This window comes from Pseudopodoces humilis, chromosome 11, assembly GCF_049639895.1.
Source record: "Pseudopodoces humilis isolate 2021_Gansu_Grassland_sample_001 chromosome 11, ASM4963989v1, whole genome shotgun sequence".
Classification (NCBI taxonomy): Eukaryota; Metazoa; Chordata; class Aves; order Passeriformes; family Paridae; genus Pseudopodoces; species Pseudopodoces humilis.
This window is the reverse complement of record NC_142210.1, coordinates 6,262,034-6,289,490: the sequence shown is the minus strand read 5'-3', so window position 1 is coordinate 6,289,490 and position 27,457 is coordinate 6,262,034. Positions and strand designations below refer to the sequence as shown.

At 47.3% G+C, this 27,457-nt stretch overlaps 2 protein-coding genes across 12 annotated transcripts in view; one reads left to right on the top strand and one right to left on the bottom strand.

The window, feature by feature from the left end:
- Window positions 1-2,083, bottom strand: part of NEU2 (neuraminidase 2) — a 35,960-nt gene extending 33,877 nt beyond the window's left edge. Inside the window, exon 1 of the mRNA XM_088060890.1 lies at window positions 2,010-2,083. The gene's annotated coding sequence lies outside the window, so the exon portion shown is untranslated. The remainder of the gene's footprint in view (window positions 1-2,009) is intronic.
- Window positions 1-27,448, top strand: part of NGEF (neuronal guanine nucleotide exchange factor) — a 48,123-nt gene extending 20,675 nt beyond the window's left edge. For 5 of the 11 annotated variants that reach the window (XM_005529561.3, XM_014258345.2, XM_014258346.2 and 2 more), the window contains 13 exons: window positions 3,384-3,569; window positions 3,677-3,780; window positions 8,369-8,643; window positions 13,002-13,162; window positions 13,303-13,455; window positions 15,433-15,562; window positions 16,309-16,383; window positions 18,338-18,427; window positions 19,965-20,128; window positions 21,165-21,320; window positions 23,737-23,816; window positions 24,278-24,382; window positions 24,864-27,448. In XM_005529561.3, the coding sequence (XP_005529618.2) occupies window positions 3,384-3,569; window positions 3,677-3,780; window positions 8,369-8,643; window positions 13,002-13,162; window positions 13,303-13,455; window positions 15,433-15,562; window positions 16,309-16,383; window positions 18,338-18,427; window positions 19,965-20,128; window positions 21,165-21,320; window positions 23,737-23,816; window positions 24,278-24,382; window positions 24,864-25,036 (1,852 nt within the window). In that variant the 3' untranslated portion in view covers window positions 25,037-27,448. Of the gene's footprint in view, window positions 1-2,140; window positions 2,451-2,512; window positions 2,582-2,682; window positions 2,724-3,383; window positions 3,570-3,676; window positions 3,781-8,368; window positions 8,644-13,001; window positions 13,163-13,302; window positions 13,456-15,432; window positions 15,563-16,308; window positions 16,384-18,337; window positions 18,428-19,964; window positions 20,129-21,164; window positions 21,321-23,736; window positions 23,817-24,277; window positions 24,383-24,863 lie in introns of those variants that run through there. The other 6 variants (XM_088060880.1, XM_088060876.1, XM_088060875.1 and 3 more) reach the window with 6 other exon arrangements.
- Window positions 27,449-27,457: the final 9 nt, after the last annotated feature.

Genomic DNA, 27,457 nt, shown 5'->3' with positions numbered 1-27,457 from the left:
AATGTTCAAGAACCTTTTTGAGTGATCAGAGGAAGCCGAGCAGCTCCAGGAAGAGACAAACCTGCCCTGGAACAGGCAGTAACATGCAAGGGAGTAGCACATCCCTGACTCTGACCTGGTCCCCCACCCCCAGCATGAAGATCCCAATCGCCAGACCACTGTGACAGAATCACTTGATTGCCTGCCTTTAGTTTCCATGTCAAACTTTAAAAGCTTTCTGTTTTCTCCCAAAACAAAAAAGCAAGACTTAGAAAATCCCAGCAAATTTTGTAGGACAAAAATATCTCCTTTTTGCTAAATATAATTTTTTTGTTCCAGTCCCATGAGTGCTGGGAACACTCTTTCACCTCAGTTGGGAGAAAAAGTATTTCTCGGGCACTTGTTTTGTTTATGTTTTTTATATTCTCTGTATGTCAATGTGAAGTACAAGAATAAGACTGGGAAGGAAGAAAGAACAACATTTTTGAAAGATCAAATTACAATGAAAAAATAAACAGCCCTAAAGGAAGGACAAGTAGAGTACTGGTCATTGCTACACAGTGTAGCAGCTCTCTGAGACACAGAAACACAAGCCCGGCCTGCCATGGCCACAGGGGGCATTTCACTCCTAGCTAGTGTTTCACCTCTTCAGAGCTTCCACTGGGTTTGTTATCATTACTGCTTTCTGGGATATTTTCAAGTTTTCATCGCAGACCAAAAATAAAATTAGGTTGGAAAAAGTGAAAGAAAAGGGAAGACAGGCAGGATCAAGTTACCAGTTACAGTATCATAAGAAGATGCTTTCTATTTCTGAATGTTTTTCATAGCATGACCCAGACATTTTTCTAAGAAACAATTCTAATTTCCATCAGATTTAACTCTTGAGAGTGAAGCAACTGAAAATCTGAAAGATTTTTTTTTTCAGTTAATACATCGAAAAATTATATTTAGATATATGTTCATTCTAGTAGTGTCACTTAAGAGCTTATACACTGATTTCACTTTACATACTAGAGAGAACTCTTCACTGCTCTTGGTCCTTCCCTTGAGACAACAGTAAACGGCATATCTGATTTTCCAGATTTCAGGGTAATGAAGAGGCTCCCTTTTTCTAAGAAAGAAGCTTTTAAGAACCCTACCCACTCTCTAAAACCCTTGACAATATTTTTGCCCTGGCAACAAGCCACCAAAAAATGAGCTTCACATAGTTGCTGCTGCTTTATCCCTTCCACAAGGTTTTGGCCACCCTCTCACTCACCTGGCTCCCCCAGCCCCCTGATCCCCAGTGTTTAATGGCTGATAACCCATACTGACCATCTATCCAGTGACAATCTCAGCCACAGCTCTCAGGCTCTCATCCTCCTCTGTAAGTAAAACACAGGCTCCAGCTCTCACCCTCACCCTGGTATTTCCTTTTGGTTTCCTGGTTCTTCTGACCTCCTGGTCTGTGACTGGACAAGGATCACACGCAGCCCTCTCTGAGCCCTCAATGACATTCCCAGCTCTTTTTTCTTTCCCGTTTTGCTTCTTAATGACTTAACAACTGAGCTCTCCAGTGTGCCAGATCTAGATCTAGTTCACATAAGCTGAAGGAGTTTCTCTGGTATTGTCATGTGCTGATTAAAAGCTATCCTGACATATCATTTAGCAAAACCAATATAAAAATGGTAAAAAGGAAGCCATTTTACACATACAGACCAATACACCGACTTTATGTTGTTGCATAAATTACTCTATCACATACAGAAAAAAATCACAGCTATTTATGCAACAGGGAGAGAGCAAGCACAAGGAATAGCAGAGCATTTTCCCTCTGTTAACTCCTCAGCTGCAACGTGGTGCAGATGACATATTTTTTTGCTGAGGGCTATTAACGTGTGGTGAAGAGCTGCACCCAACCTGTCCACAAGCACTTGAACTGATGCAAGTATGTAACCGTACTCTGGAGCTCAAAAGGATTTATCCCTGAGGCAGAAAAACAATTACCTGAACGAAGACAGATATGGATTACTGAGTACTGAGATACTTACTTCCTAAACGAGGGAATATATCCTTATGGAAGTAGCGACGCTAAGGAAGGGGAGATGAGGGAAATGACCGAGCGGGTGCGAAGCCCTGCCGGAGAAGGAGAGGCGGATAGCAGCCAATCCTGTGGGATAATCAGGAGTGCGCTTCCCGGCAGGAGGGATTAGGCTGAGTTTCCCAGTCACATTCCTCCATCTCAGGGTTTCACTCCTGAAGAAGTACACCATATGCACCATATGCAGATCTGTAAGCAGTTCAGGCGAACCCCCCTCTGCCACCCCCTTTCCTCCCTCAAAGCCGGCGCCATCCACACATAAGCAGAGAGCTGCAGGGGATGGGAGGCAGCGCTGCGCCCCGGGGCTGAGGGACGGGAGGTCAGTGCCGGGGCAGGACCCCCTCCCGCTGTGGGGTGGCCGTGCATGGAGGAGAAGGGGCTGTTGCATGAGGTGGGACGGGGTGTGTGGGTGCTCGCTGGGGGAGGGTGCCTTGCTGGGGAGGGAGGGAGGGAGCGAACGGAGAAAAGGGCTTCCCTGCATCGAGGGAAGAAGCCCCTCTGCAGGAGCTCAGGGGGATGGAGGTAGGGGGGCCTGTGAAGGTGGGGGGTCTCTGGGGCAGGGATTGATGCCTTTTAGGGGGGCCCTTGGGGAGGAGGGAGTCAGCCTCCCGGCGGAGGAGGGACCTGCGCTGGAGCGCTGGAGGGAGACCGGGGAACTGAGGAGGTCTCTGCGGGTAGGGGTACCGGGACCGGGGTGGGGGGCTCTGAGAGAGCAGCTTGGGAAGGAGTGGAACGACACGACACCTGAGGGGTCTGCGTAGGCTCGGAAAATATTTTGGTGGCGTTGAGAGGGTCTGCAGGAGGGGCTCTGAGGAGCTCTCGGGGAACTCAGGGATCAGGCGGAGCTCTGAGGGCTCCGAGGGAGCGGGGCTTGGGAACTGCCGGGCATCGAGGGATCTCGGGGTCTTTGGTGAAAGCTGAGGGAGCTCCTCCGGGATTTGGCAGAACTCCGTGGAGCCTCGGAGGAAATCTGGGAGCGAGGAGAGGGGCTGTAAAGGGCTAGGGGGGCTCTGAGGGGCTTGGTGGAAGCCCGCGAGGAGGCTCTGAGGGGATTTTGAGGGGGTTTCTGTGGGGGAAATCTGTGAGGAGGCTTTGAGGAGAGTGTGAGGGAGACTCTGAGGAGGGTGTGAGAGGATTTGAGGAGGCTGTCTAGCGATTTTAAGGGAGAGCATGGGGACGCTTTGGGAGAAGAGGGTGTCTGAGGAGAGACTCTGAGGAGACCAGAGAGGCTCTCTGGGGAGGCTTGGGGGCCCAGAGGGCCGGGGGGGTGGCGCTGCGGGGGCGCCCCGGGGGCGGTTGCAAGGTCCCTCTCCCTCCCGTGCAGGCTGCTGCCTTCCTACCCCGGTTACCGTGGCAACCGCCCGGGCTCCCCCAGCCCCGCACAGCCGCTGCCGCTGCCTCCGGAGCTGCTGGGCAGCCGCTTGCCGCCGCCGGCCATGGAGCTACTGGCCGCGGCCCTCAGCGCCGCCTGCGCCCTCGACCAGGACGGCTCGGCGGGACAGCCCGGCAGGTGAGGGGGGTGCTGAGGGCGGGAGGCGCGGGGCGCGGGCGGGTGTGGGGGCCGCTCTCCCGCCGCTGTCCCGCCGCTGCTCTGAGGGTGCCTCCGCCTCCCTGCAGGGACCCCGCCGCCACTGAGGAGACTCCCACCGCCAGCACGGCCGAGGCACCGCCCGCACACCCCATGACGGCCGACTCCTGGAGGAACCTCATCGAGCATATCGGTAAGGAGCCGTGCCCGCCGCGGGATGTCCGGCCGCCGCTGCGCCCTCACACAACTTCGCCTCTTCTCCCGCTCCCCGCACCGACGGCGGCACAGCAGCCCCTAGAGGTGCCCCTCAGCCCAGCTGGACTGCACCTGCCGGCCCCCTGAACCCCCAAACCAAAGCAAACAAGCAGTGTACAGATGGGGGGAGTCTAGAGCAGGGTAAGGGCTTGTGCTGCAGAACCCCAACTCCTTATCATTGCTGGGAACCCCCCTCACCGTTGGTGTAAAACATCATTATTATAGTTTTTTGAGGTCTTTAGGGGCATCGGGTTTGCACGTTGCCTGGCAGGGATTAATGCTATCGTGGAACAGCCTGACCCTTGTCTATAAATAATGGTTATTCTTGTGATTATGAAACAATTAACCATTAAAGCTACCCCAAACTTTCTACTAAAATATGATTTTGCATACTCCAAAAGTCCTAAGACTAAAGTATTTTGTCACCTATCCTGTTGGACATTAGTTGTGTGCACCAGGTTCTGCATCTCTTTACTGTAACAGCCACTGGCATAGCACTTTCAACACAGGAGTAAGTTATTTCATCCTTTGTGGTTTCTAAAAAGGCAAAGTTGAGGTTATCTGGGTGGCTATGGAGGAGAGGATTGTTAAGCTTTTGTTCTTATGGTATTTTATTTTTTTAATCTTTATCTTTTGTGGGATGGGGGGAGGACCTCCACAGCTTGTTTCTTGGTTTCCCACATCAGAATTGTGACATTCCTCAGAGGGATTTCATCAACAGCAAAATTAAATCCCATCCTGAGGCAGGTTCATGGTGGGAATAAAAAAGCTTTGTTTTTAAACACTCCTGCTCAATTTCAGGAAATAGAATCAACCTACTTGAATCTAGAGGGTGGGAATGTAGCACTTAGCATGGGAAAATCGAAGAGATAACTCTCACGAGCAGCAGTGCAAACCTCCCTGGCAGGAACAAGAAGGCTTATCAGGCTGTCTCTGTTGTTTGGTGTCAGGCTGTGGCATGCAAGGCTGATTCTTGGTACACCTGATACCACTGGGACAGTGCTGGAGAAGGAGGCTGGTGTGAAACCAGCAGCCTGCCAGCATCTGTCAGACAAACCAGCTGAGTTTGGGGCCTCCTGGAGGAAAGTGGCAAACAATTTGCATGAGTGTTGCCAGATCTGTTACCTGCTTTTGGCTGTGTAGATACTAACCTACCAAGGGAGCTGTGTCAAAACACTGTCAGTTTACTCAGACTGTGCACCTCAGAGGTGAAATAAAAAATACCAAAACGAGCAGGAGTTCAGAGCAACCCAGTTGCTATATTCACACATATTTTTATGTACTGTATATCAGAGGGAAGATGTGCAAAAGTTCTGCACACATCAGTGTAACTGAAAGTAGGTCTGTTGCACCTTTATAGAGGAGACTGGGTTTTGACAATATGAGGTGTTATGTTTATCCCCACCAGAAATGATACATCAAATGGCTCAAGCTCACTCACTCCCTTCCCTCCCTCATCCTTCTGAGACATTAGTGGACTCTTTGTCTGAAACTGGAGCAGAGAATTTCAGAGAAAACCTCTCTGGGCCTCCTGGGATTTTATATAGCTTTCAATGCAATAACGTTTACTTTAACAGCGCTGCTAACTCTCTAAGGCAAGGATTTCCACAATTAGTAACTAGTTTTTCAATTCCCCTCCCAGGTTTTAAGACAGCTGGGAAGAGAGACTGTGACTGCAAAATTAAATGGAATAAACAAAAAGGGAAATGTCTGTTATGTACTATAAAAATTATGTAAACATGCCTTAGGAAGAACAGTCTTAAACACTTAAGTCAACAGATAACACCAAAATCATGCTCTGACCACAGGGATAACTGTTAGGTCACGGTAGGGACAGTTGGGACATTAAGCAATGAAGGGAGCTTGTTTAGGTCTCTGACTTTTTGTACTTGTTAACTTACTAAATGTAAACATTTACTAAATAATTACATAATCTGAGTCACATTCAGCTATTGATCTCAGCTTTTTTTCTACACATTCAGTTAGTTCCCAAATGTATTGTTCTCCTTTCAACATGTCAAAACCTTGTTCCTTCACCTTGCATCTGTCAGCCCTCCTGTGCTGTGACAATCTTCTGTTCCATCTGGACAAGGCTTTAGCATAACTTCCCTACCTCTCTCTTATGTACATAATTTCTCTACCCATTCTAACCTCTTTACCAACATTTGAGTAGACCCTTAGGACCCAGACAGCAGGGATATCTTTTATCCTTGCTAGCACAACCCTCATTTCTTCCTGTCCTTCTGCCTAAATATCTACCTGTCTTTTGTCTTACTTCTGTACCACCTTTCTGCTTTCTCCCCATATTGCTGTCTGTGGTAGAGCTTCAGCTAGTCTCTCTTGCTGTCCTTTCCAATTGAATTCTGGTGGTGGATGCTTTCCATCAGTCAGATCTTTCTATGTCTGTATTTGCTTTGCCTGCCGCTGACAGCTCCGTAGCTCTTACCTGGTCAGTCAGGGAACGTGGAAACAAAACCAGCTTTAATTATCTGGGTTTTATTTCCTTAAAAGCAAGAGAGAAATAGTCTTGGGCATCTCTTAAAAAGGGCTGCTCTTCAGATCTGCACAAAGGGCCCTAAATACCCCTTACACAAAGCATCCTCTGACTTGTAAGGCAGAGCCAGCAGCACAACATGGCTGTGTACCTGCAGTCAAACACCGTAAGTATAATTATCTCCAATTTGAGTGAAATAGATTACGCTTTAGTTTCCCAGCGTGTTTTCCCCTGAGCCAAACACTGCCTACGCTGCTGCAGGATGTTGCTTCCCAGCTTGTCCTGCTCTCTAAGGGGCGAAAAGAACCCAGTGCCCTCAAGCACAGGCTGACCATACAGATCAGTGCCACCAAAAGCAGCTCCAATTTAGCAGGCCCCCTGCTACATCATGAAGGAGCCCTTCCACCCTGCTACATCCTCAGCATCCTCCCTGACAGTGAAAAGCAGCCTGAAATGCTTAGGAAAGCCATATAAACCTAGTTGACGCAGAGAGAAATTACATAAGTGGCAGCAGCATGCAAAACTTCAGGGGAAGTCTCCTCTGCTCAGTATCGTGTAGGAAGCTAACAGAAGACTATATGGTTTCCTAGGCACAGCTACCCTTACTGCTATTTTAATCCGGTGTCGAACATCTTTCCAGGAAAAACAGATAGCAGGACACACTCGCAGACTGCAGTAATGCTGCGCTTGTTCCTGCACCTTTCCCCAGCATATTTCCTATATGGTTTTAGCAGTGATTGGTACATAGCCTCATTGAAACCGGTCCAGAGATTTAATAGGCAGCAAAATCTACACTTCTGCCCACCTTAAACAAACTTTTAATCCCATTGTCTCTCACCTTATTACACACAGAATCTCAGATCAAATATCATAAGTACATGTGACCAGATAAATTTTAACCCCTAATGGTTCAGACAAAATTATTTAGCATGTCTTTTTTAACATCAAAGGCTTTTCTTTTTATTCATTCATGTTACACTGCAATTCAAGTATAAACCAAGGGAGATAATGTAAATTGTGCTTCTTCAATTTCATTAAGGGAGGAAAGTGACTTAGTGTGCTCATGCTCTCCTGCCTTTACATGTCTTCTAAATTACATTTTATATTCAAGCAATTAAAATTCTGGGTCCTACAGATGGTTCAGAAAGAAAAATGGGACAGTTTGAAAGCCCTCAGAGAGACAAAGGATGTTCTAAAGATTGGCAAAGAACTTCAGGTTTCCTGCCTTTTTCATGCTGTCAATTGATATCGGAGTGGGGGCAAATCCTGTGCAATTTCCTCTACTCCTGAAGTTAGTAGTTGAAACTTGGTAGACACCTGGTGTCATTGATGTGCTGCCACATGGTGTGAACTCAGAGCTTGTTCTTTAGTGCTGTAGAGAATAGGTACTTTTGGATGTTAATTTTGTATCTTCAAGCATCATAGAAACAGAGAAAGGAAACAGCAGGGTATTAAGCAATGTGTCCAAGGCTAACCATGAAGTCCATACCAAAACAAACCTAGTAACTAAAAAAGTAGCCAGTTGTCCCAAAACTTCACCTGTCCAATGCCAGTAACAGCAGCTCAGTGTTTCCTCATTAAAGATTTTTGTGGCCGTCAAATAGCTCCTTTTAAAGTAATTTCAATGTGTGCAGTATTACTCTTCCAGACACATGCTTAAACATAGGTATCAACCTATATAGCTTGTAACACAGTAATGTAACAGAGAAAATCAAGGTTTAAAAGACATTTAAAGCCTGAAAAATCACTTCTTTTATGTCCTCTGAATGATCATGGATTCATCTGACTATGTTACTAAATGTTTTGTGAGAGCAGATTGTTAACAACACTTTAGATTTAGAAATGGCCTTCCATTTATAGTTTCCACTTCTGGCTGAAATAGGAATACCATAATTGGCTTTTCACTCTGCATGGAAGGGATATCTCTCACCTCTGCTGAGGTGAAGTAATGCAAACTAATTGTCTTTTCCACAATACTTTTCTACTATCTCATTCAGTTGTAACCTCTCAGACCTGTTACGTTCCTTCCTAGGGCTCTTGTACCAGGAATATCGAGATAAATCTACACGTGAGGAGATTGAAACCAGGCGACTGCAGGATTCACAGACAGACCCTGAGGAGACTTCACCCAGTGAGGAAACCCCATCTGAAGCAGAACCCACAAGTACAATTGAAAACAAAGCTCCACCACAAATCAATTTGCTGAGAAATTCCAACTCCAGGTTCAACTTATGGCAGGATCTTCCTGAGGTCCAGAACAGTGGTGTCCTCAGCATCCTCCAACCAGATGAGATCAAGCTGCAGGAGGTAATGGAGGAAGGCAGAATATTCCTTAACTGTGTTACCTGCTTAAAAAATGGACAGTGAATTAGGCCAAATGATCAAGATTTAAAAACTAAAAGCTTCACAGCAGTCACAGACAAGTCTTGCCCTGTTGAGTACTTTCTGAGTTGCACTGGTTAGCACCCCACTCACTTTTTTTGTGAAACTGCAGACATTGTTCTATATGCTATTGCTGCTGGATGTTTCTGTAGCAAAAGGAACTTATTTCCCTTTTCTGGTTCAGTTTTAGGACCAATTTACAAAGGAAGAGGGATATTTAAGAGATTTTTACGAAAGAGCTATTGGTTCCAGTGCACATTAATCCTTTTCTGAAGTTATTGTCAGGACACATAACTTTCCACCAGAAATCTTAGAAGAATTCAACCATTAACTGTAAGGTTTTGAATATGTTGACATTAATAGAAATAGAAGAGATGGAGATTGATAAACATCCTGATATTTAATTGTTGTTACTTGGAGTCTATTGCAAGCAGTAAAAAATAATGACAGGTATATTTGCATTTAGCCATGCAGTGCGGTGACATCAGTATTTTAGAGCCATGAGCTATGACTTACAGAACTGCATCAGACAGTGAAAGGAGTGGGTGGGGATAGATCTCACAAGCGATGACAACATCAGTCACACCACAATTTACAACTGCTTGCTATTTTGGGTATAATGGAGAGTGTGAGTGCTCTTTGTCACTGCATAGCGCTGTATTCATAGCCAGCAGTGGGGAGCGCAAACCTTGTTTAGTGTGTGGTTTGCTTTGTGGTACAAGGAGGGGGCTTTCTAATGCTCAATCCCACAAGTCCAACTGTACTCCTGTGCCAGGATTGCTTCTGATGGGATGGTTGTGGCAGTGTATGTGCTTACCCCTGGCTCACAGGATTGTACCCCAAGTGCTGAAGAACAACTTAAGGTGCAAGCAGTCCCTCCTAAATTCACTTAGACTTCCATAATCCACACTGATGAACACCTTGTGCACACAGTGCCAGTCCTGGCTAGGGCTGTAACTTAACTGTCACACTGGAAAGGTTCATCTTGTGCACCCCAAAGGTATGTTGGGAAAGGCTGTGTTATTCACACAGGGGACTGGTGTTTCTATATAGTAGTTTGGGCTGGCAAGCACAGGCTGTTAGTGTATCAAGGTTAGGGCTGAAGGTGAATGAAATGATTTGTTGTTTTTCCATGTTCTTCTGCACTGGTTATTTGGATTTGTTCTGTTTACCTGGCAAAACACAGTACTTCCAAATGCCAGCATTATGAACACAATCTGGCATCTGAAAAAAATACAAGCTTTTATTTTTGCTTCAAAATGAAGAATCTTTTACAGAGAAGTATTTTGCTTAAAATGTGCATTACAGATTCCAAGCTTGTCATTTCTGATAAGTTACATTCATTACCTATATGTGTTTTTGGGAAAAAAAATCTCTGTGCTGCTAAAACCCAATATTAAGTGTTCCAAATTTTCTTCTCTCTGTTAAAGTAACCAGAGAAATAAAGCAGTTGGAGAATGGGACAGTGCTGTCATAAAAAAGTACTATGCCTTCTCCACTGTTAGTTTATCAAACCTGAAATTTTCTTCCTGCTTGTTCTGGGATTAGCACAGTAAGAGATTATAAAATTGCTCAAAGCCAGAAAGCTGTGAAATTGGCTGAACATGAACAGATAGAGTGGAGAATTTGCTTTGTGAGGAGAATCAAGGTCAGAAAACAAAGAGGCCTAGAGAAATCGCTGAAGCTATTGAAGAGATGATGTTGAATTCAGCCTTGCTATAAGCAAGCACTACTTGATCCTACAGTTCTGGAACTCTACTCGTGTTGGATGTGAACTGTGAGAGTGAGCTGTACATGAGGGTTTAATTTAGAGAATGTAAAATGCTCAGCTTCATAAAGGGGAATTGGAGAAGTTTTCCTGAAGTACAGGACAGCAGAAATCCTGGAGTAAACATCTTAAGGACAAAATTGTATTTTCTGATCCATTTTATCTTCAAAGCTGTAGTAACCATAGGGAGCAGAAAAGCTTGCATATCTTCAGCCAGGAAAGGTGGAGCAAGAGTATTATTCTGGGAGAAATACTGGTACACAAATGGAAAGAAAGTTGAAGTTAGCACCCTGCTTCGTAGCTGAGGAGGGGAACACCACCGTAACAGAGCAGGGCTTAAACAGTCAGAGAAAAAGTTGGTTATCTGAAATAATCTTCAAAGGGAAAGAGACTAGAACAAGGAAAGAAATCTGGTGTTCATTAGTGGCAATGATGGAATATTACTGAGCAGCTTATCAATGCAAGATTAATTAAAAAAACAACAAACAGGATTTTCACGCGTCAAAACAAGAAACTTGACTGGGAGAGCAGTGGATGCTTGAAAAGTGTAATGGAAAGTGATTTTTTATTGTCCCCACTGGAACAAACAAGCCAGATATTTTCACTATTGATTTCATTATTTCTTTAGTATAGCCTCCATTCTGGACCTGCCCTTGCAGGTCTGGCACCCTCCACTATGGCAAGCAGACAAACATGCACAAATTCTACAGTCAGACTTGGCAGAAAAAAATTCCAGAGTGTCTGGAGTCTCTGGAAAGCTGCAGTGCAAAATGATTGGAGGTGTCAATCTCCAGGATACCTGGAAGGGACAGGCTATTCCAACACATCCTTTATATCTTTTCCTATTTCCACTTCTCTAATTTATCAAATAAAAAGGTCCAGTTAAAGCTGTTAAAGTTACATTTAGGACTGAGCCAGTAATGCAGAAAGAGACATTCTCTCACAGGTTTACCCAGTGCCTGGGTAAAGCTTCTGGGAAAAGCTGAGCTGATACGCCTCTATTTTTCTCATTAGGAATCTGGCCTTGAAAAAAGATCCAGCATCCTCTTATTCCTTAAACACTATCTGTTCCACAGTCACTGACTAAGTTCATCTGTATTGACACCCTTTGCTCCGTCTTCCTTCTGGGGGCTGTGCAGGCACAACCTCCGCCTCTGGTTCAGGAAACCACTGTTGGACTTAAGTGCCCACTGGGAACATTTCCCAGGCTGCCAACCCTGCAAAGAACTAAAATGTCACTTCAACTGCTATTTCAGCAGCTCTGGACTGAGTAACAGTCCCTCCTTGCTGTACCCATTCACCCAGATCTTGGGCTGCAGCACAGTGTCAGGGACACAACCCAGATCTCTACTCTTGAATTCTTATGTGATGCACAGTGATATTTCCAGAAAAAGGCCAAAAACTGATCAGTGGAAAATTCCAAATAATTTCTTTAAAGAGAAAAAACAGACAACAACCAAGCCACAAGACAGACCCCCAGCTAATTTAGAATATATTTTTCTATGTACACATCACAAAAAACACTGCATGTACCTGTGGCTCAATCAGAGCTCCTCAGCTTTAGCTGGGCCCCAGCAGCTGCTGAGAGCCAGCAGAGCTCAGGGACTGGCACCCACACTGCCAGCTCCCCAGACCTCAGCAGGGTGCAACAGAGGAGCTGTGAGCACAAGGAAGCAGTTTTAGATTCAAGGGAACAAAACCTCCACTGAACTATCAACTATCTCTCAGTAATGGCAGCATGGGCCATTGGCCCCAGGTCAAGGAACCCAAGATACCCCTTTATCAAGAGATGCCTGAAGGATCTAACAACTTTTCATTGGGTTGAAGCTCTTGTGAGAATCTTCAGTTAATCTTACTTCAACTAATGGATTCAGTAGTTGTGTAAATAAATACCTTTTGTAACTACCTCTGAACAGAGACAACATCTACTCGCCCAGAGAGTAAGGGATCTCTGAGTGGTAATATTGGAATGTCCCTGCAGCAGTTGTAGTATGTAGAAGATTTTATATCTACATCTCATTAAACTGATTTTTATCTCTGAACCAAACCATCAATTTGTCTTGCTGCTTCCACAGCCCACATCCTTGGCCTGAGGAAGCCAGACTTTGCTTTAGAGATTTCTCTTCTAACAGGATAAGCAAAGACTGAAATTTGGAAATTATTTATTATTTCTGGTATTATTTCTGGTAGTAGTTAGGGACTACCGTGTCTTGTCTTGGTCCCTTGTGAACTAGGGCAGAAAAGTGTATGGCCAGGGCTGATCAGGGAGTCTCACTTGGACAGTGACAGCTGTATTTCCTCTAGGTCAGGGCTGATGGTTGTGGGAGGAAAACTTCCCCACTGAACTCACTGTCTCCTGTAACATGTGGCAAATGCATTGTGGGCTTACTTCTCTGTGCAGCCTGGGCCTGCAGGGTGGGTGCAAGGTTAGTGGCTGAGCAGCACAGACTTAATGTCTGGTGTGCCTCTCTGTAGAAGGTAACTGCTGACTTCCTTTTTTGGGATTTTCCCCCAGGCCATGTTTGAGCTGGTTACTTCCGAAGCATCGTATTACAAGAGTCTGAATCTGCTGGTGTCTCACTTCATGGAGAATGAACGTCTGAAAAAGATCTTGCACCAGTCTGAGGCACACATCCTCTTTTCCAACGTGCTGGATGTCATGGCTGTCAGTGAGCGGTAAGTTGGCTGCTGGATGGCACTGAAAACAGTAGCTTTAGGTAACTGCAGTTGTAGAGGGATGGAGGAGCTGACTTCTCCTGGGCATTGCCTGGGACAGATGGGTCACAATTAATACGGGTGCTGACTTTCTCATTTAGCTTCCTGTTAGACCTTGAGCAGCGGGTGGAAGAGAACATTGTGATCTCGGATGTGTGTGATATTGTCTACCAGCACACAGTTAATCACTTCTCTGTGTACATCACCTACGTCTCCAACCAGACCTATCAGGAGAGAGCCTACAAGCAGCTTCTGTGAGTTCTAGTGCTTGTTGCTGGACTATTCTGCAAAATGGTACAAGCCGCAGATTTATGTGTAATTTTGGTATTTATGAGAAAGGGCTAGGTAGCACAGAAACAGGGTTTCCCACTCTGTGATTTCTCACTGCATCTATAAAAAGAAAATTAAAGGTTTTATTGTAAGGATGGGTTGATGCAGGTAACATGGCAAGTTAATTCAAAGCCAGCATTTCTCAACTGTAGGAAATATTTATGGTGCATGCAGGGGCATGTGCTTGTGCAATGCACATATTTTTAAACTGCAAGTAGAGGCAAGCGATGGAAGGCCAAGAATATAATATAGATGTCTGATGAGAAGAATAGCCACTGCTTTTCCCAACCTGCTCAGCAAGGCATTTGACTTTCCTCAGTTTCATAACTATTATTTTTCAGAACAACAGGATTTTCTTAGAAGGATTAAAAAATAAAAAAGCTATTTTCTTCACATTCTAGTGTTAGACACACAAACCTAGGCCTAAGGATATAATCCAAGATATTTTTGTAGTATTTTTCAAGTGTAGCAAGTCTTCTGGTCCAGTAGGAATTTTCTGATACCAGCTCAAAACAACGAGTGCCCTACAAGCTTGTCTTTGAGAGGAGGAGAATCAATTTTTCTCTAGTTACAATGTCCTGGATTCTTTCAGGACAGCCCATTGCACATGCTGCAGTGTATTTTCTAGTGTAGCATCAGCTAGTTCAGGCGAGTGTAACAATGTTTCATCCTTTCATTTCTCCGCTCTCTAACTTTTGAGGAAAAGAACCCAAACATGTAAGGGACCTTTATTGAGCTTGGCCTGCTGTTCTCTCCAAAAAGAGGGTACCACAGGGTTTCCTTCAGTCAGTTATGCAATACAGTTGCAGAAAGAGTTTGCCTACAGCCATTATCTAATCACTTAGAAGCAAAGCAACAGTAGGTTGGATTGCTTGAGCTTGAAAGGGACCTGTTGGAGATGAGGTATTCCTAAATGCAAATTCAGAGGGCAGCATTTTTGTCTGAAGGAATACATAAAGCAAATTGAAAAGAACAGACTCCCTTCCCCAAGCTCCCAGCTAGCACAGGAATTTTGCAACACTTGACTGAACTCAAAGCCTGAGGTGTGTCACAGTTTTCCCCCTTTGACTGTTCTATTGCAGTTCCATTCTGCTGTGAGTCACACTGTCACACAGGTATCTGCGGCAGCAGGGAAGAGCACTGCCCATGGCTTCTTTCGAATGTTGTAATCTGTTACTGTGTAACACACAGTACAGACAGGCTTTGCACTGTTAGCAACCTCTTTGCATCCATACTGTTTCCTCTAGCCAGGACTCCAGCAGCACAAGCCTTGCTCAGGTTTGCTCAGTCAGTGGCTGCCAGGAAGCTTTGCCTGCTTGTGGCAACCAGGACTGCTCTGCTCTGCACAGCTGTGTCTGTGGCCCAGCTGTGCCCTTATCTCCTGCAGACATCATTAGGGAAGGCCCAGGAATAGCCCCTGCCCTTCTCAGGCCAGATAATGATTTCCATCTTCTAGCTAAGCAGCAAGGAATATTCAAGCTTGAGCTACTTTGTGGCTTGTCTTGTTCTTATGACTGTGAATTTCACCTTATTACAGCGTTCCAACTGTGTAAAAATATATAATTATGCCTCTGACTCATTTACTTGGACACACACCCCATTCACATACACCTACACACGCAGTGTATGCTGCTAAGATAGATATGAACACATGTGAGCACTGCCGTGGCTTGTACATTAGAAGTCTATTTTTTCCCTCCCCCAGCACTATAAATAGTTCTAGATTTAAACTAAAATACACCCAGAGGCATTCAGTCCCCTCCTTCCCTCTTGTCTCCTATTGGGAGAGGCCAAGCAGATGCTGTCTCTAAGACCAAGCTGCTTTTGGGTCACTAACTATATACCAGAGTCCCAGGCAGGGTAGCACTCAAAGTTCTCAGCCTCTCTGTCTCTCCTCTCAGCCAGGACAAACCAGCCTTTCGGGAAGTGATCTCACAGCTGGAGCTGGATCCCAAGTGCAAAGGCTTGTCCTTTTCTTCTTTCCTGATTCTGCCATTTCAAAGGATCACTCGACTCAAGCTGCTGGTGCAGGTAGAGTTTTGCTTTTCTCTCTCTTGCAAATGACTTTTGGATCACTCCTGGAATTTTCCTTTCCAGCAGCTGTAAAGGGGCTTAGATACAGCTGTGATCAAACCTAGAACTAGATGAAGCCTTTCCACAGTCAGACACTCTCCACAACTATGGAAAAAAGATTTCAGTCAGAGTCCATCCCCAAATTAATGTTGAATTTGCCAGATCGCATTTACTGAGTGAAAGAGTTGAGAAGGAGCTTTGTTGAGCTGCCAGAAGGTGTAGCAACAGTCCATTAACTCAGCTGCCTGACAGTTAGGATGGTGACACACACACACGCAAAGCAGCTGGATGACATAGGGATGCTACACCATGGTGGCTTGGACCAGTCAGCCATTTTCCTCCTGTGCTTTGCCATCTTACCTAAACACTGCTGGAGAACATGCTTCCAGGGATGAGGAAACAGCTCAGTTCCAAACGGTCTTATCCCATTGGGATTACCAATAACACTGTCTATTAGTGCCAGCTCTAGTTATTTATTAATTTATTTTTATAAAATAAGAATCTACCTGTTGTATTTCTCTTAGATATAAGGTCAGATGGGAACAGGTCTTAATGAGAAACAGGAACTAAGAGGTGAGAGTCACTGTATTGTGTCACCTTTGCTGTAGTTAGGCTGATGGCCAGAAGTAATCTGTAGGTTAGCAAAAACGTTTCTGTGCTCTCACATTGGGATCAGCATTAACACAGCATTTTCTCTCGTGCAGAATATTTTGAAGAAAGTGGAAGAGAAATCTGACAGAGAATCCACTGCCCTGGATGCACATAAAGAACTGGAAACAGTAAGTTTGAATAAGTTAATGAAAGGCTATTAAGATTAAACCACCGTGCTCATTTCACACACACATATCCCCCCTGAAAAAATCACCTGTAGACTACATTCTATCCCAGAGCTGTTTCTTTGAATCCTGTCACTGTGTTTCAAGAGGGTTTTTTTCCCTAAAGTCTGAAAGATGGACTAGTCTACATGCACTTATATGTCAGTGACAACAAATCCCTTGCTAACAATAGATGTAGGTTTCTGCCATATGAAAAGTCAGAGAATGTTTTCCTTTAGAGTCTCCAAGAATGAAAAATGTTTTTGCAGACACCTGAAGGTGATGGATCCCACTGAGAGGTAATTAGGTGCAGAGTACAACTGTGTCAGGTTTCCTCTTACACAGCACACTTCTTCCTCTGACCTAGAATAACAGCTGCCTGATGAAGTACACAAGCCAGCTTTTAGCCCTGTTCCCTGAAGCTGGTAGGTAGGTGTGGTGTTCAGTTGTGCTAGATACTGATGTGTACAAAACCCCAGGAAGGCAGTGGGATGCTTCCCATCTGGACTGTTCCTGATATGGTTAGACAGGATAATACCGTGTCTGAACGGTCTAGGCATAGCTGGCAGCTACATGGGCTGGGACTGTGTTTCAACCCTTCTCCATCAGAAGCCTGGAACATCTCCTAACTCCTGAAGTTCAACACAAGTATTTGAAATTGAAAACTGTGCTAGAACATCAGCCTGAGGATGGGCCTGCAGTTTCTGACTGAAACACTAGAACAGAACAGGCTCTCGGATTTACCCTGAACCTGCCTAGGAAGTGTATGCTTGGAGATCACTAGGGATAAAGACAGGGACTTTATCAATGAAGGATGTTCTGAAGGAGTTAGTATTTGCATAATCCCTCTTAACATATAAGGTAGCCAATTATTTTTCCATTGGTCAATAGTGTGAGGAAGGCTGTTCCTGTAGCATGCAGATGACTGTAGCTGCTGTTGGAAAAATGCTGGGTTTGTATTCAGTTATCAGTGACTCAGGTGATCAGTTTACTAATTCTGTTGCATGGTTAAACACTTACTTGTAAGTGTTTAAACTTAGATACCTAATATCCAGCTAGGTACTGGAATCACAACAGAAACCTTACTTTTCTGTAAGCTTACTTCTGTATGCTTACTTTTGCTATAGGCTTATTTTCTCCCTATTTGAGAGGCAAGAGCTGATCACAGGTTCAGTTACTGATGTTCTGGTAGATTTTTGAGTAGCAGAAACAGAGCACAAAATGGAACTTGCTCTCCAATGTAATTTTTCTACCTAGCCAGTTCTCAGGAGAGTTGCTCCTTATGAAACACGCAGTGGCATCTAGGTTAAGGTCCCTGTAACAGCGTAGTGCTTGCACGTTGGTTGTGGTTCTTCAGTTAAAAGTTTGTACTCAGAACACAGCTGGGCTCTGTGTGATGAATGGCTCTTTCCCTAGGACATTTCATAGCCCTGGCATCTAGTGCTGCTTGGCAGAACTACAGCATTTGCATTTTTGAAAAGAAGTTTGGCTTCATTTTCTCCTTGAAGATGATACTGCACATATACCTCATTTCAAATATTGGGAACAGGGGAAATGAGATATATGGTGTGCCAGGATCTGGAAAACAAGCCGTTCCTTTTGCTGTGCAGCCAGAAGTACTGTTTTATACTGTCTGGTTCAGTAACACAATGTAGCCACCTAATATGTCCTCTGACAGTCAGCTTCCACCTGTAACACCTTCTGGGTGTTCGGGAGCTTTTTGGTTGTTCGGGTTTTGGGTTTTTTTCTCCCCTTCTCTTTTTCATGCACCCACAGTGTTGACAGAAGAACTTGGCTTTGTCAATTCCTGTTTGCAGCAGAGCACTTATCTGATCACGGTCAGGCCTTTTCATGCTGCTCATCATCACTTACCTGCTTAAGGCCAGCAGGGACAATCCCTTGTGCTCTCTTTTCCCAGGTGGTGAAAGCATGCAATGAAGGTGTCCGGAAGATGAGCCGAACAGAGCAGATGATCAGTATCCAGAAGAAACTAGAATTCAAGATCAAGGTATAAGCACAGGCTGGACAGTTTTGGTTCACTGTCTGCACATTGCAGACAGCCAACAAAAAGGCCCCTCTGAAGGGGCTGCTGCACACAGCACCTCTGTGTGTGCTCAGTGTACACCTGCTGAAGAAGCTGGGGCAGCACCAAGGCTGGTGTGGTGTGCACATACACAGGTGGGACATGCTGGCATCAGCTCTCCTGTGCACTGTGCTCCTGCTCCAGCACTCAGGTCTGGCTCTTCCCTCTTACTTCTCTTCAAAACACAGGTCAGCTTTCAGCTGTTATTTTACATACAAAATATGTTAAAGGTAGATGAAAGCTACAAAGCAAAACACTTTAAAACTGAAAAATACCCAAACAAAGATTGTCCCACCATTTTAATTCTTTCCTGTACTTATGCATTGTGTATGGTCTCTAAATACCTGCTGCTGATCTGCTTCAGCTCCACTGAGGGAATTACTAAATCAATATTTAGGGTGTCTGATCAGATCTCAGGAGTGTCTGATCAGATCTCAGTTGATATATACCATGAAATTCCAGTGCTGAGTATAAAGTTGTCAGTTCTTTTCTTGAATGCTATAGAGAGGCTTCTCAGGTCTGTCTGCCTCACAACCTTTAAGGATCGTATTTAGCTTCCAAGCAATCTTTTTATGTCCCTGAACAACCAGAACAAAAAAATGTATTTTTATAGAGCACTTTACCAGTGTGCCAGGGCTAGACTGCAGTCCAGGACGGTAGTAGATTAGGGAAGCTACACAGTTGCCTTCACCTCTTGAAAAGCTGAGGCTGTAATGACAGCCAGGGGCTGGATCTCTGGAGAAGATCTGCCTTGGAAGCTGGCATAGGTAGGGGTCATCTGGGGAGAATAGTGCAAGGAGTTGAAAAGAAAGATTGTGCCACCATGCATGAGGTGAGCACTGGGAGTGAATGTGGAAAGAGTGACAGTTATAGAGGTATTTTTCAATATTTCAGTCATTTGGAAGTGTAGTGTTCTTTTAGTACAAGATGTGCTTTGTTCTGGGCTTCTTGGTTTTAGCACAAGATGTATTGAAACTCCAGCAGAAGTGCTGTGGTAGGTGCATGGACAGTATCACCTCCTGACTGGGACAGACCCAACCAGAGGAAATCTGCTTAACCTTGGGGTTTTTTTGTAGCCAAAAGGCCAAATCCATGGTTTTAAAAGTCAGTCTTACTAGGATTAGTATTTAGGAAAGTTCTGCCCAGGTGATCTCTCAGAGAGAGATCAGGGCATAGGCTGTTGTTTTATTCCATCATTTGGTGCTCTAGCATTGCCATCCTTAAATGTCCTCAGGCCCCTGCTGTACTCTGTCCAACTTCTGTCACACTGTGCTGGGCTGTGTAGATGGCAGCACACTGCCCTCTCCTTGCAGCTCTGCTTTGGCCTCTGCAGTGCAAGTTGTGGTGATGGGAGCCCACCACCTTTCCTTTTGCATCTCTTGATGCTTTCAGCATCATAACCACTTGAATCCTTGGGGTTTTGCTGCTCTCCTGAACTTTGCCATCTTTTCCTCCCTTCTAGTCCGTACCCATCATCTCTCACTCCCGCTGGCTGCTGAAGCAGGGGGAACTGCAGCAAATGAATGGTCCAAAGACATCACGAACTCTTCGCACCAAAAAACTCTTCAGAGAAATCTACCTGTTCCTTTTCAATGATCTGCTGGTGATTTGCCGGCAAATTCCTGGGTGAGTGCAAAATTCAGGTAGTACACAGGATACTTCATTAGTTCTATTGCCCCAGGTTTATCCAGCCTGTGATGCTGTGACCCCATCCTGTCCCTCAGGCACAGGGAGGGCATCCTGGCCTGACATGTACATCTCCCTCCAGCAGCCACCTTGCCTTTGAGCACAGCTGATTCTTCATGCCTGGCACAGCTCTCTCCAGCTGAAAATTCGTGGCCAATAGGAGTTAAACAGATCCCAGGGCAGATCTGCCAGCAGGGTGACTATGCATCCAGCAGTTCCTGCAAGGTGGCAATGAGTTACACTGGCTGGTGTGCTGGCCCTGGAGACTTGTCTTTCTGTCAAGAAGTGATTTTTGACTTTTTGCTACCTAAAGAACAGCTCAGATTAGTCATTTAAAACTCTTTAAAAAGCCAACTAGAAAGTTAGATGAGCAGGGAGGGGTATAAATTTCGGTCTGAGGCCAGTGGTTATATTTGACATGGTGTAACCTGCCTCAGGAGGAGGAGGATGTTGTTGTGCTGAGGACTGTGTCTTGTGCAAGCAAATGCTGGTGAAATACAGCAGCAGAGAACAGCATGCTCTTTGTGGTATGAATTAGACCCACTGGTAGGGAGCATCTTGCCCATCCAGTGTTCCTAATGAACATGTCGCCGCAGTGTCTGTACACTGGGAAATGTTTTGCTTCTGTGGCAACTTGTATCCAGAAAACACAGAGGCACTTCATAAATAGGAATGAATTAAGCCTCACAATCCCCTTTGAGGGAGCGCCATCTGTGTTTTGGACGTGAGGAGCCAAGACGGAGCAAGCAGCTTATTCCAGGCCATGAGGGATGCCCAGGGCAGAGCATGGAGAGAGTTCCTTGCTTTGCAGTGAGTTTTCATAGCCACATGCTCATCTCTTCTCACAGCGGGACATCTTTTTTCCTTTTGCCATGCAGCAGCTCTTGTCTGTGTCCTCAGTACAGCTCTGGGTGGCTGAAGTCAGTGTCCTGCAATAACCACAGTTTTTCCTAATCTCCTCTCTAACCTCTCCCAGGGACAAGTATCAAGTGTTTGACTCTGCTCCCCGAGGGCTTCTTCGGGTAGAGGAGTTAGAAGATCAGGGGCAGAGTTTGGCCAATGTCTTCATCTTGAGGCTTCTAGAGAATGCAGATGACCGGGAGGCCAGCTACATGCTGAAGGCATCATCCCAGTGAGTACCAGTCACCCTGCCAGCACTCAGAAGTGCTCACTCCCTACATGCTGCCTTCATGGGCACCAGCTGTCCAGGCTTTCCAGGGATGGGCAGGGAGGGATCCCGCTGCTGCAGCTGAGCTGGCCCTACCAACCTCTCTGCCCAGCATAACTACCCTGAGGCTACTGAAAGGCACGGGTCACATAGGCAGGTTTCTCTCTGGTAGGGTGTATTTGAGGCATCTGGGGATGGTGGACAGACAGGCAGTTCCTGTTCTGGGACAGAGAGGTCAGAAATCAGCCCAGGTGCCTGGCCCCAGCTGATCTTCAGCCTGCAGCATATTCAGAAAGTAAGACCAAACAGGATATACACTGACACACTGCAATGGCTTCACTGACTCACAAGGATCATGGCCATGCCTGACCAGCCCTGTGGGGCAAAGTGTCTTCTGCTTGTGGGTGAAGGTGGGAGAAAAGGTTGCTTCCTCCATGTCTCCACAGCCAGTGTCAATCTTGTGCAGCCCTTCTGCTACTCAGGGCCTCCTTGTCTCCCTGGATACAGGTTCCCTGGCTCACTGATTTTTCACTTCAGGCTCCAAAAAGCTCAGGCTGAGCAAATGATCCAGCTGTGCTAGTACTGACCCGATTGTTTTGGAGCACAGGGCACGGCTTTCTCACTGACCCAAGCATTACCAGGCCCACATTTTCTAGCCACCACCTAAACAGCTCCTAGAGACAATGCATATCCCCAAGTTGATGTTATCTGCTGTCAGTAGGCTGGTGTTCATCATCCATATTCCTAAATGAACACCAGCCCCGGGGTTGCACCCTACACCCCCTCACCACTGCAGCATCAAGACAACGAACCCCCAGTACAGGGAGCAGCTGCACCTTCTCCCCAGACATATGGCTGCAGCTCTGCTGCACTGAAAATAGAGATGTCAGTCACACTATGCAGGGCAAGCGCACGTGTGACGTCTGTGAGGCTTGGCTGTGCAGCAAACGATAAACCAGGCCAGGATTTGCTCAGCTCAGGGGACGCAGTCGCAGGTCCATTCTCTGCAGCCTGTCCCATCTTCTAGGTGGCTACAGCAGGTATGTGATCCAGAAGTTGGCTTGCCAGCAGGTCTTGAGCACTAAAATGTGACGTATTATCTGCTGAAGGTTGCTGTTTCAGAGATACAGGAATGATGGAGGCAGTACTGGGCACAGACTGAAAAATTAAACTGTTAGAAGAGACAAATGGGTGCCAAACAGAGCTACAGCTCTTGCATCAGGCAACAATGACCTGCTCAGTGGCAGCTTGCAGCTCATGCCCTGGATGGGCTCTGCCAGGAGCTGACACTTTATTTGAACACAACTGGATGCACTGATAGAACTGGAGTGTGGGTGAGCTCCTTGCAGGCTGAGAGGAGCTGGGCACTGTGGGTGGATCCATGGAGCTTCACAAGGATCTGTGGACAGGGCCACAAGCATGGCAAGACTGTGGGTTTGACCTCTACATGTTAGAGCTCTGTGCACAAGGCCCTCATCCCACACCTCTTCATGTGGTGTGACCTGCAGGTGTTTCCACTGGTCCTTAGCACTGTTCTTCATACCTGAAATATAAAGTATTCCCAACACCACAGATCAACCTGCCAGCACTTGTCCTGTACATCCCTCTTTTAGGCCCCTCTCCTCCCTGAAGACAATCCCATGGCTTTTCATGTGTGTCAAGCTCAGGCTTTAAAACCACCTGAGAAGGTAGAAGAATTTGGCTCTCTAGCAGCTAGAAGCACATCTGGGCTTCCAGGCAGGAGCATGTGAAGGTGAACTGCCCCATTTCCTTGTGGGGCTCAGGGAAGCCTGAGGGGATCCAGGTCTGGGACTCTCCAGCATTTGTGAAATCTTCACCCTCCCAGCTGCAAGTCCAGGTTTTGCAGTGTGCTGTTCACATGGGTCTTGTTGCCAAGTAAGTGGTACCCTTGGTGTGCTGCAGTGCTCTTCTGCAAGGGAAGTAATCAGTTCTTCCCTTTAAACTGCTTCCTACACAGCAGTTGCGGGAATAAATGGTTCCTGTAACTGCGTATCTCACGGAAAAACTGCTCCTGTTGACCAGCCCAGCCAGGAGCTGCCTTTGCTTGTTACTTCTCAGAAAATACCAGGCCCCCCATCTTGCTGCTGGCTCTCAGCAGCAAGGCTAGCAGAGGGACTGTGCTGCCTGTGGGGGACAGCCAGGGCTGTGCAGCAGGGCCCAGAGCACTCTGTCACGTGTGACATCCTGACTGGGGTGTGCAACACTGGGGCTCAGCATCACCACTGAACCCAGGACCCTGGAGGGGCAGGCAGGAAAAGTCTGGAAGGAGGAATATGAAGTCCAGAACTGGCTGGGCAGAAGAACTAGGGCCCCTACAACCCTTTCATGCTCACAGCCTTGGTTTGTCTCCCTTATCCAGGAGTGAAATGAAGCGCTGGATGATTTCACTAGCCCCAAACCGGAGAACCAAATTTGTTTCATTTACATCCAGACTTGTTGGTAAGAGACACAGCATGGGAGCTTTTCACCCCTACCACAGGGCACCCTATTCTGCCTGATCTCAGTGCAGCCACATATCTGGGACCTATGCCAAAGCTAAACCCTCTCCCTGGGCTCCTCTCCTTTTCCACTATCAAGCCCAGAGCTTGGTTGACATCTGGGCCTGGCCCTGACCTCAACCCCTCAAACCTGGGCTAGGCTACACCAGCACTCTCCCTCCCATCCAGGCTGCTCATGGCTGGCTGCTCATGGCTGGCTCTGTGGTGGTGACATTGGGCTCCCTTCCCAAGAGTTGCTTCCTTGGTACCTGTGGTTGGGGCACTCCCTGGCTTCCCCAGAGGCCCTTAACAGATCAGAGGGACCATGTGCAGAGCTCATGGGGCTACAGCCACCCAAGCTGTGCTGTTCTTCAAGGGGGTCCATCCCAATCCACCTCTCACTCTCACCCTGTTCCTTGGCAGACTGCCCACAGATCCAGTGTGTCCACCCGTACGTGGCCCAGCAGCCTGATGAGCTCTCCTTAGAACTGGCTGATGTCCTCAACATCCTGGACAAGACAGATGATGGTATGGGGATGGGATGGGGATGGGCTGGGAGTCCCTGTGGAAGGATGGGCTTTGCTGCAGGCAGGCAGCTGTGAGTCTCTCCCTCCAGCCAGGGAGAGGCTCTGGCATCAGCATCACAGCCAGAGAAGAAAGTTATTGCCTTCTCCTAATTCCTTAAGTTGTGGCAACATTGGCACAGCCTCCCAGCACCAGCTGTGGGCCATGGTTAAGCTAGCACAGCCACCCCAGATAGGGGCAGCAGAGGGCACTTGGTGGCAGCAGTGCCTGCTGTGTCTGCTGACATCCCTTGAGCCAGTTGTCCTCACACAATGCTGCTCAGGTGAGCAGACCTGATGTTCAGCCTGGGTCTGCTCCAGCACAGGCCTCTGAGTAGCTTCCAGAAAGCTCTGCCAGCTCAAATGGCTCTTTCCAGCACAACTATCCCAGTGCAGGAGCAAGGGCCAGTCCTTCCCCACTTATGCCTGTCTCTGTCTGTGCTCAGGCTGGATATTTGGGGAACGTCTTCACGACCAGGAGAGGGGCTGGTTCCCCAGTTCTATGGGGGAGGAGATCCTGAACCCCAAAATCCGAGCCCAGAACCTGAAGGAGTGTTTCCGGGTGCACAAGTCAGATGACAGTCAGAGAAGGAAACTGGGCAGCAGAAATCGCCAGTGACCACCAGCATCCCCAAGCTTCTGGAGTGCCTCAGAGAGGCAGAAGACAGAGGCTGCCTACTGGGAGGAGGTGGCAGCTGTGGGACACTGTGGGGGACCTGGTACAGACAAGGCACACACACCCATGAACAAACAGACTGTCGTTCCTGGGCCCCCTGGCAGCACTGGTCCTTTCCTGGAGATCAGCGCTTTAAACTGTAAAATAACCCCTTTTCCAAGTGTTCTGTACAGCCCCAAAGAGCATGAGCTCAACAGACACTGCCCAGAGGCCACTGGGTGCTGGCCAAATGAGCCACATGTGCTGGCTGCTTGGGAAAGGCAATGGCCACAAACATCACTGAGCAATTAATATCACCCAGTTTAAGCACTAAAAGCTCATTGCTACCTTCCAAGTCTGGAGTGCTCTGAACCCAGCACCTCACAGGTCAAGCAGTAGACTCAACTGTCTCTCAAGAGCTCATTGGCAACAGGCTGGGATAAGCCCCAGGACCTCCACCACCCTAGTCCTGCTGTGAAGCCGCTGGGCTCATTCCTACAGGGAGACCTCAATCTGCTTCCAGTCAAATGCTCTCCAGTGCTCCACACCCAGCTCTTCTCCAGCAGCAGCCCAGCCTTGCCAGCCCTGACCCATGTCTCTGCCTGACAACCTCGAAGCACATCTGGGCCCAGGACCAGAACCCTCTTCCACAGCCCACCTCCTTCTGTAGGGCCACTGCAGAACCCCTGCATCATGGTCTTTCCTGGTTGATTGTGCTCTTGTGGTCTTTGCTACTCCCTGCTGCCAAGGCCAGAGCAGGGGTGGCTGTGCCAGGGCCGTCTCACACACCACACAAGCCACAGGAGCACCAGCAGCCCCAGGTGCCACACAGCAGGTGAGTGACCTTACCTGGGAGCTGCTGTCCTGCGTGCTCTGGGAGGCCCAACAACCGCTGCCTGCATGCTTGTAACCCACCCCCATCAGCCTCCCTGTACAGGCTCACCTCCATGTAAATATGCAAGTCCTGCGGCCAACAGAGCCAGCTCATCAACGCATGAAGCCCCGGGCACAGCACTGAGAGCAGCCTGGGGAACAGACCCACGGCAGCCACCCCTTGTTCAACAGTCCCACACGTGGCTGAGGGCCTCTCAGCCCTCAAGCTGGGCCCAGCATCCATTAGGAAAATCAATTATTTAGCACCTTTCTGTAACACAGCAAAGGATTGTCTTCCAGGCATTGTAGACTGTGCTGATGTATGCTCTGGCCGTGCCACAGTTGTGCTCAGAAAGGGGACAGAGAGCAGCTGCTGATGGAGCCACGCAGTAGCCATGGGCATGGACAGAGTAGCACAGCCATGCCAGCAGGAACATGGGGAGAAAGCAGGATGCTTGGAAGGGAGGCTGCAGAACTGCTCTTTGGACACATGGGGTGTGCAGTGTGAGGCCCAAAACAGCTGAGATGAATTCCAGGGCTGTCCCTACTGAAACCACAGCAGTGCGACAGTCAGCCCAGAGCCAGCACCCAGGACCAAAGTGGTGGGAGCCACAGCACTGAAAGGGGACAGAAGGCATTCTTCACTCAGGCACAGATCAGTGCCACCATATTAAGCATGTGACAACAGCCAGCAGGGCTGTGCTGCCTTGCCCACCTGTGGGAATTTCACACTAGCCAGTAATTCCCAGTCACTGCCCAGCCCCAGAGCTGGGCCAGGAAGGACTTGCAGCCTCCAATCTGGTGCATTGGGCAGATTTAATGAGGACACCCCAAGCCAGGTCCCTCCGGCAGCACTCCACAGTGTGCTTTCTGAGACAACCAAACTTCCAGCTCAGGATCCAAACTTTGCAACAGCCACAAATTCACTAGTGCAAACCCCAGAGGAGCTCCAGCTCTAGGAATTTCTTAAAATTACCTGAGAAATCACCACATCTCACATCATCCAGCTTTGCAGCTCAGCAGCCAGCCCAGTCCAGCACAGGACCTGCAGCCCCATGTGCCTGCCAGGCATGTTTCTCGCAGCACAGAAATGCTCCCATCAGATGTTTCACCAGTTCCCCAGCGCTAGGATGCCAGTTCCTCAGTGCACTGCTCCAGGGAGAACGGCTCAGTGCTGCTGTGCCCTGTTCCATCACTCCCCACCACGCCCTGGGATTGCTCCAGCCCCTCCTGCTCCATTGCAATTCCATAGGACTCCAGACCCCAGGCACAGGCTGTGCCATTTTCAACCACTGAATGGCATCCAGTGTTATTTCCTCAGACCCAGCCCTGCACGCCTCCATCTCAGTGGTCTCCAGTGTTGTACAGGGCCAGGCCTGGGGCCCACAAGTACGGGCTGAAGCCCCATAGCCCTTGCCAGGCTGCCTCAGTGAACTGAGGGGAACTTCTTGTTGTCTCGTTTTTCTGTGTGATAAAATGTAGCTGAGCAAGCCAGCGCCAAAACACTTGTGT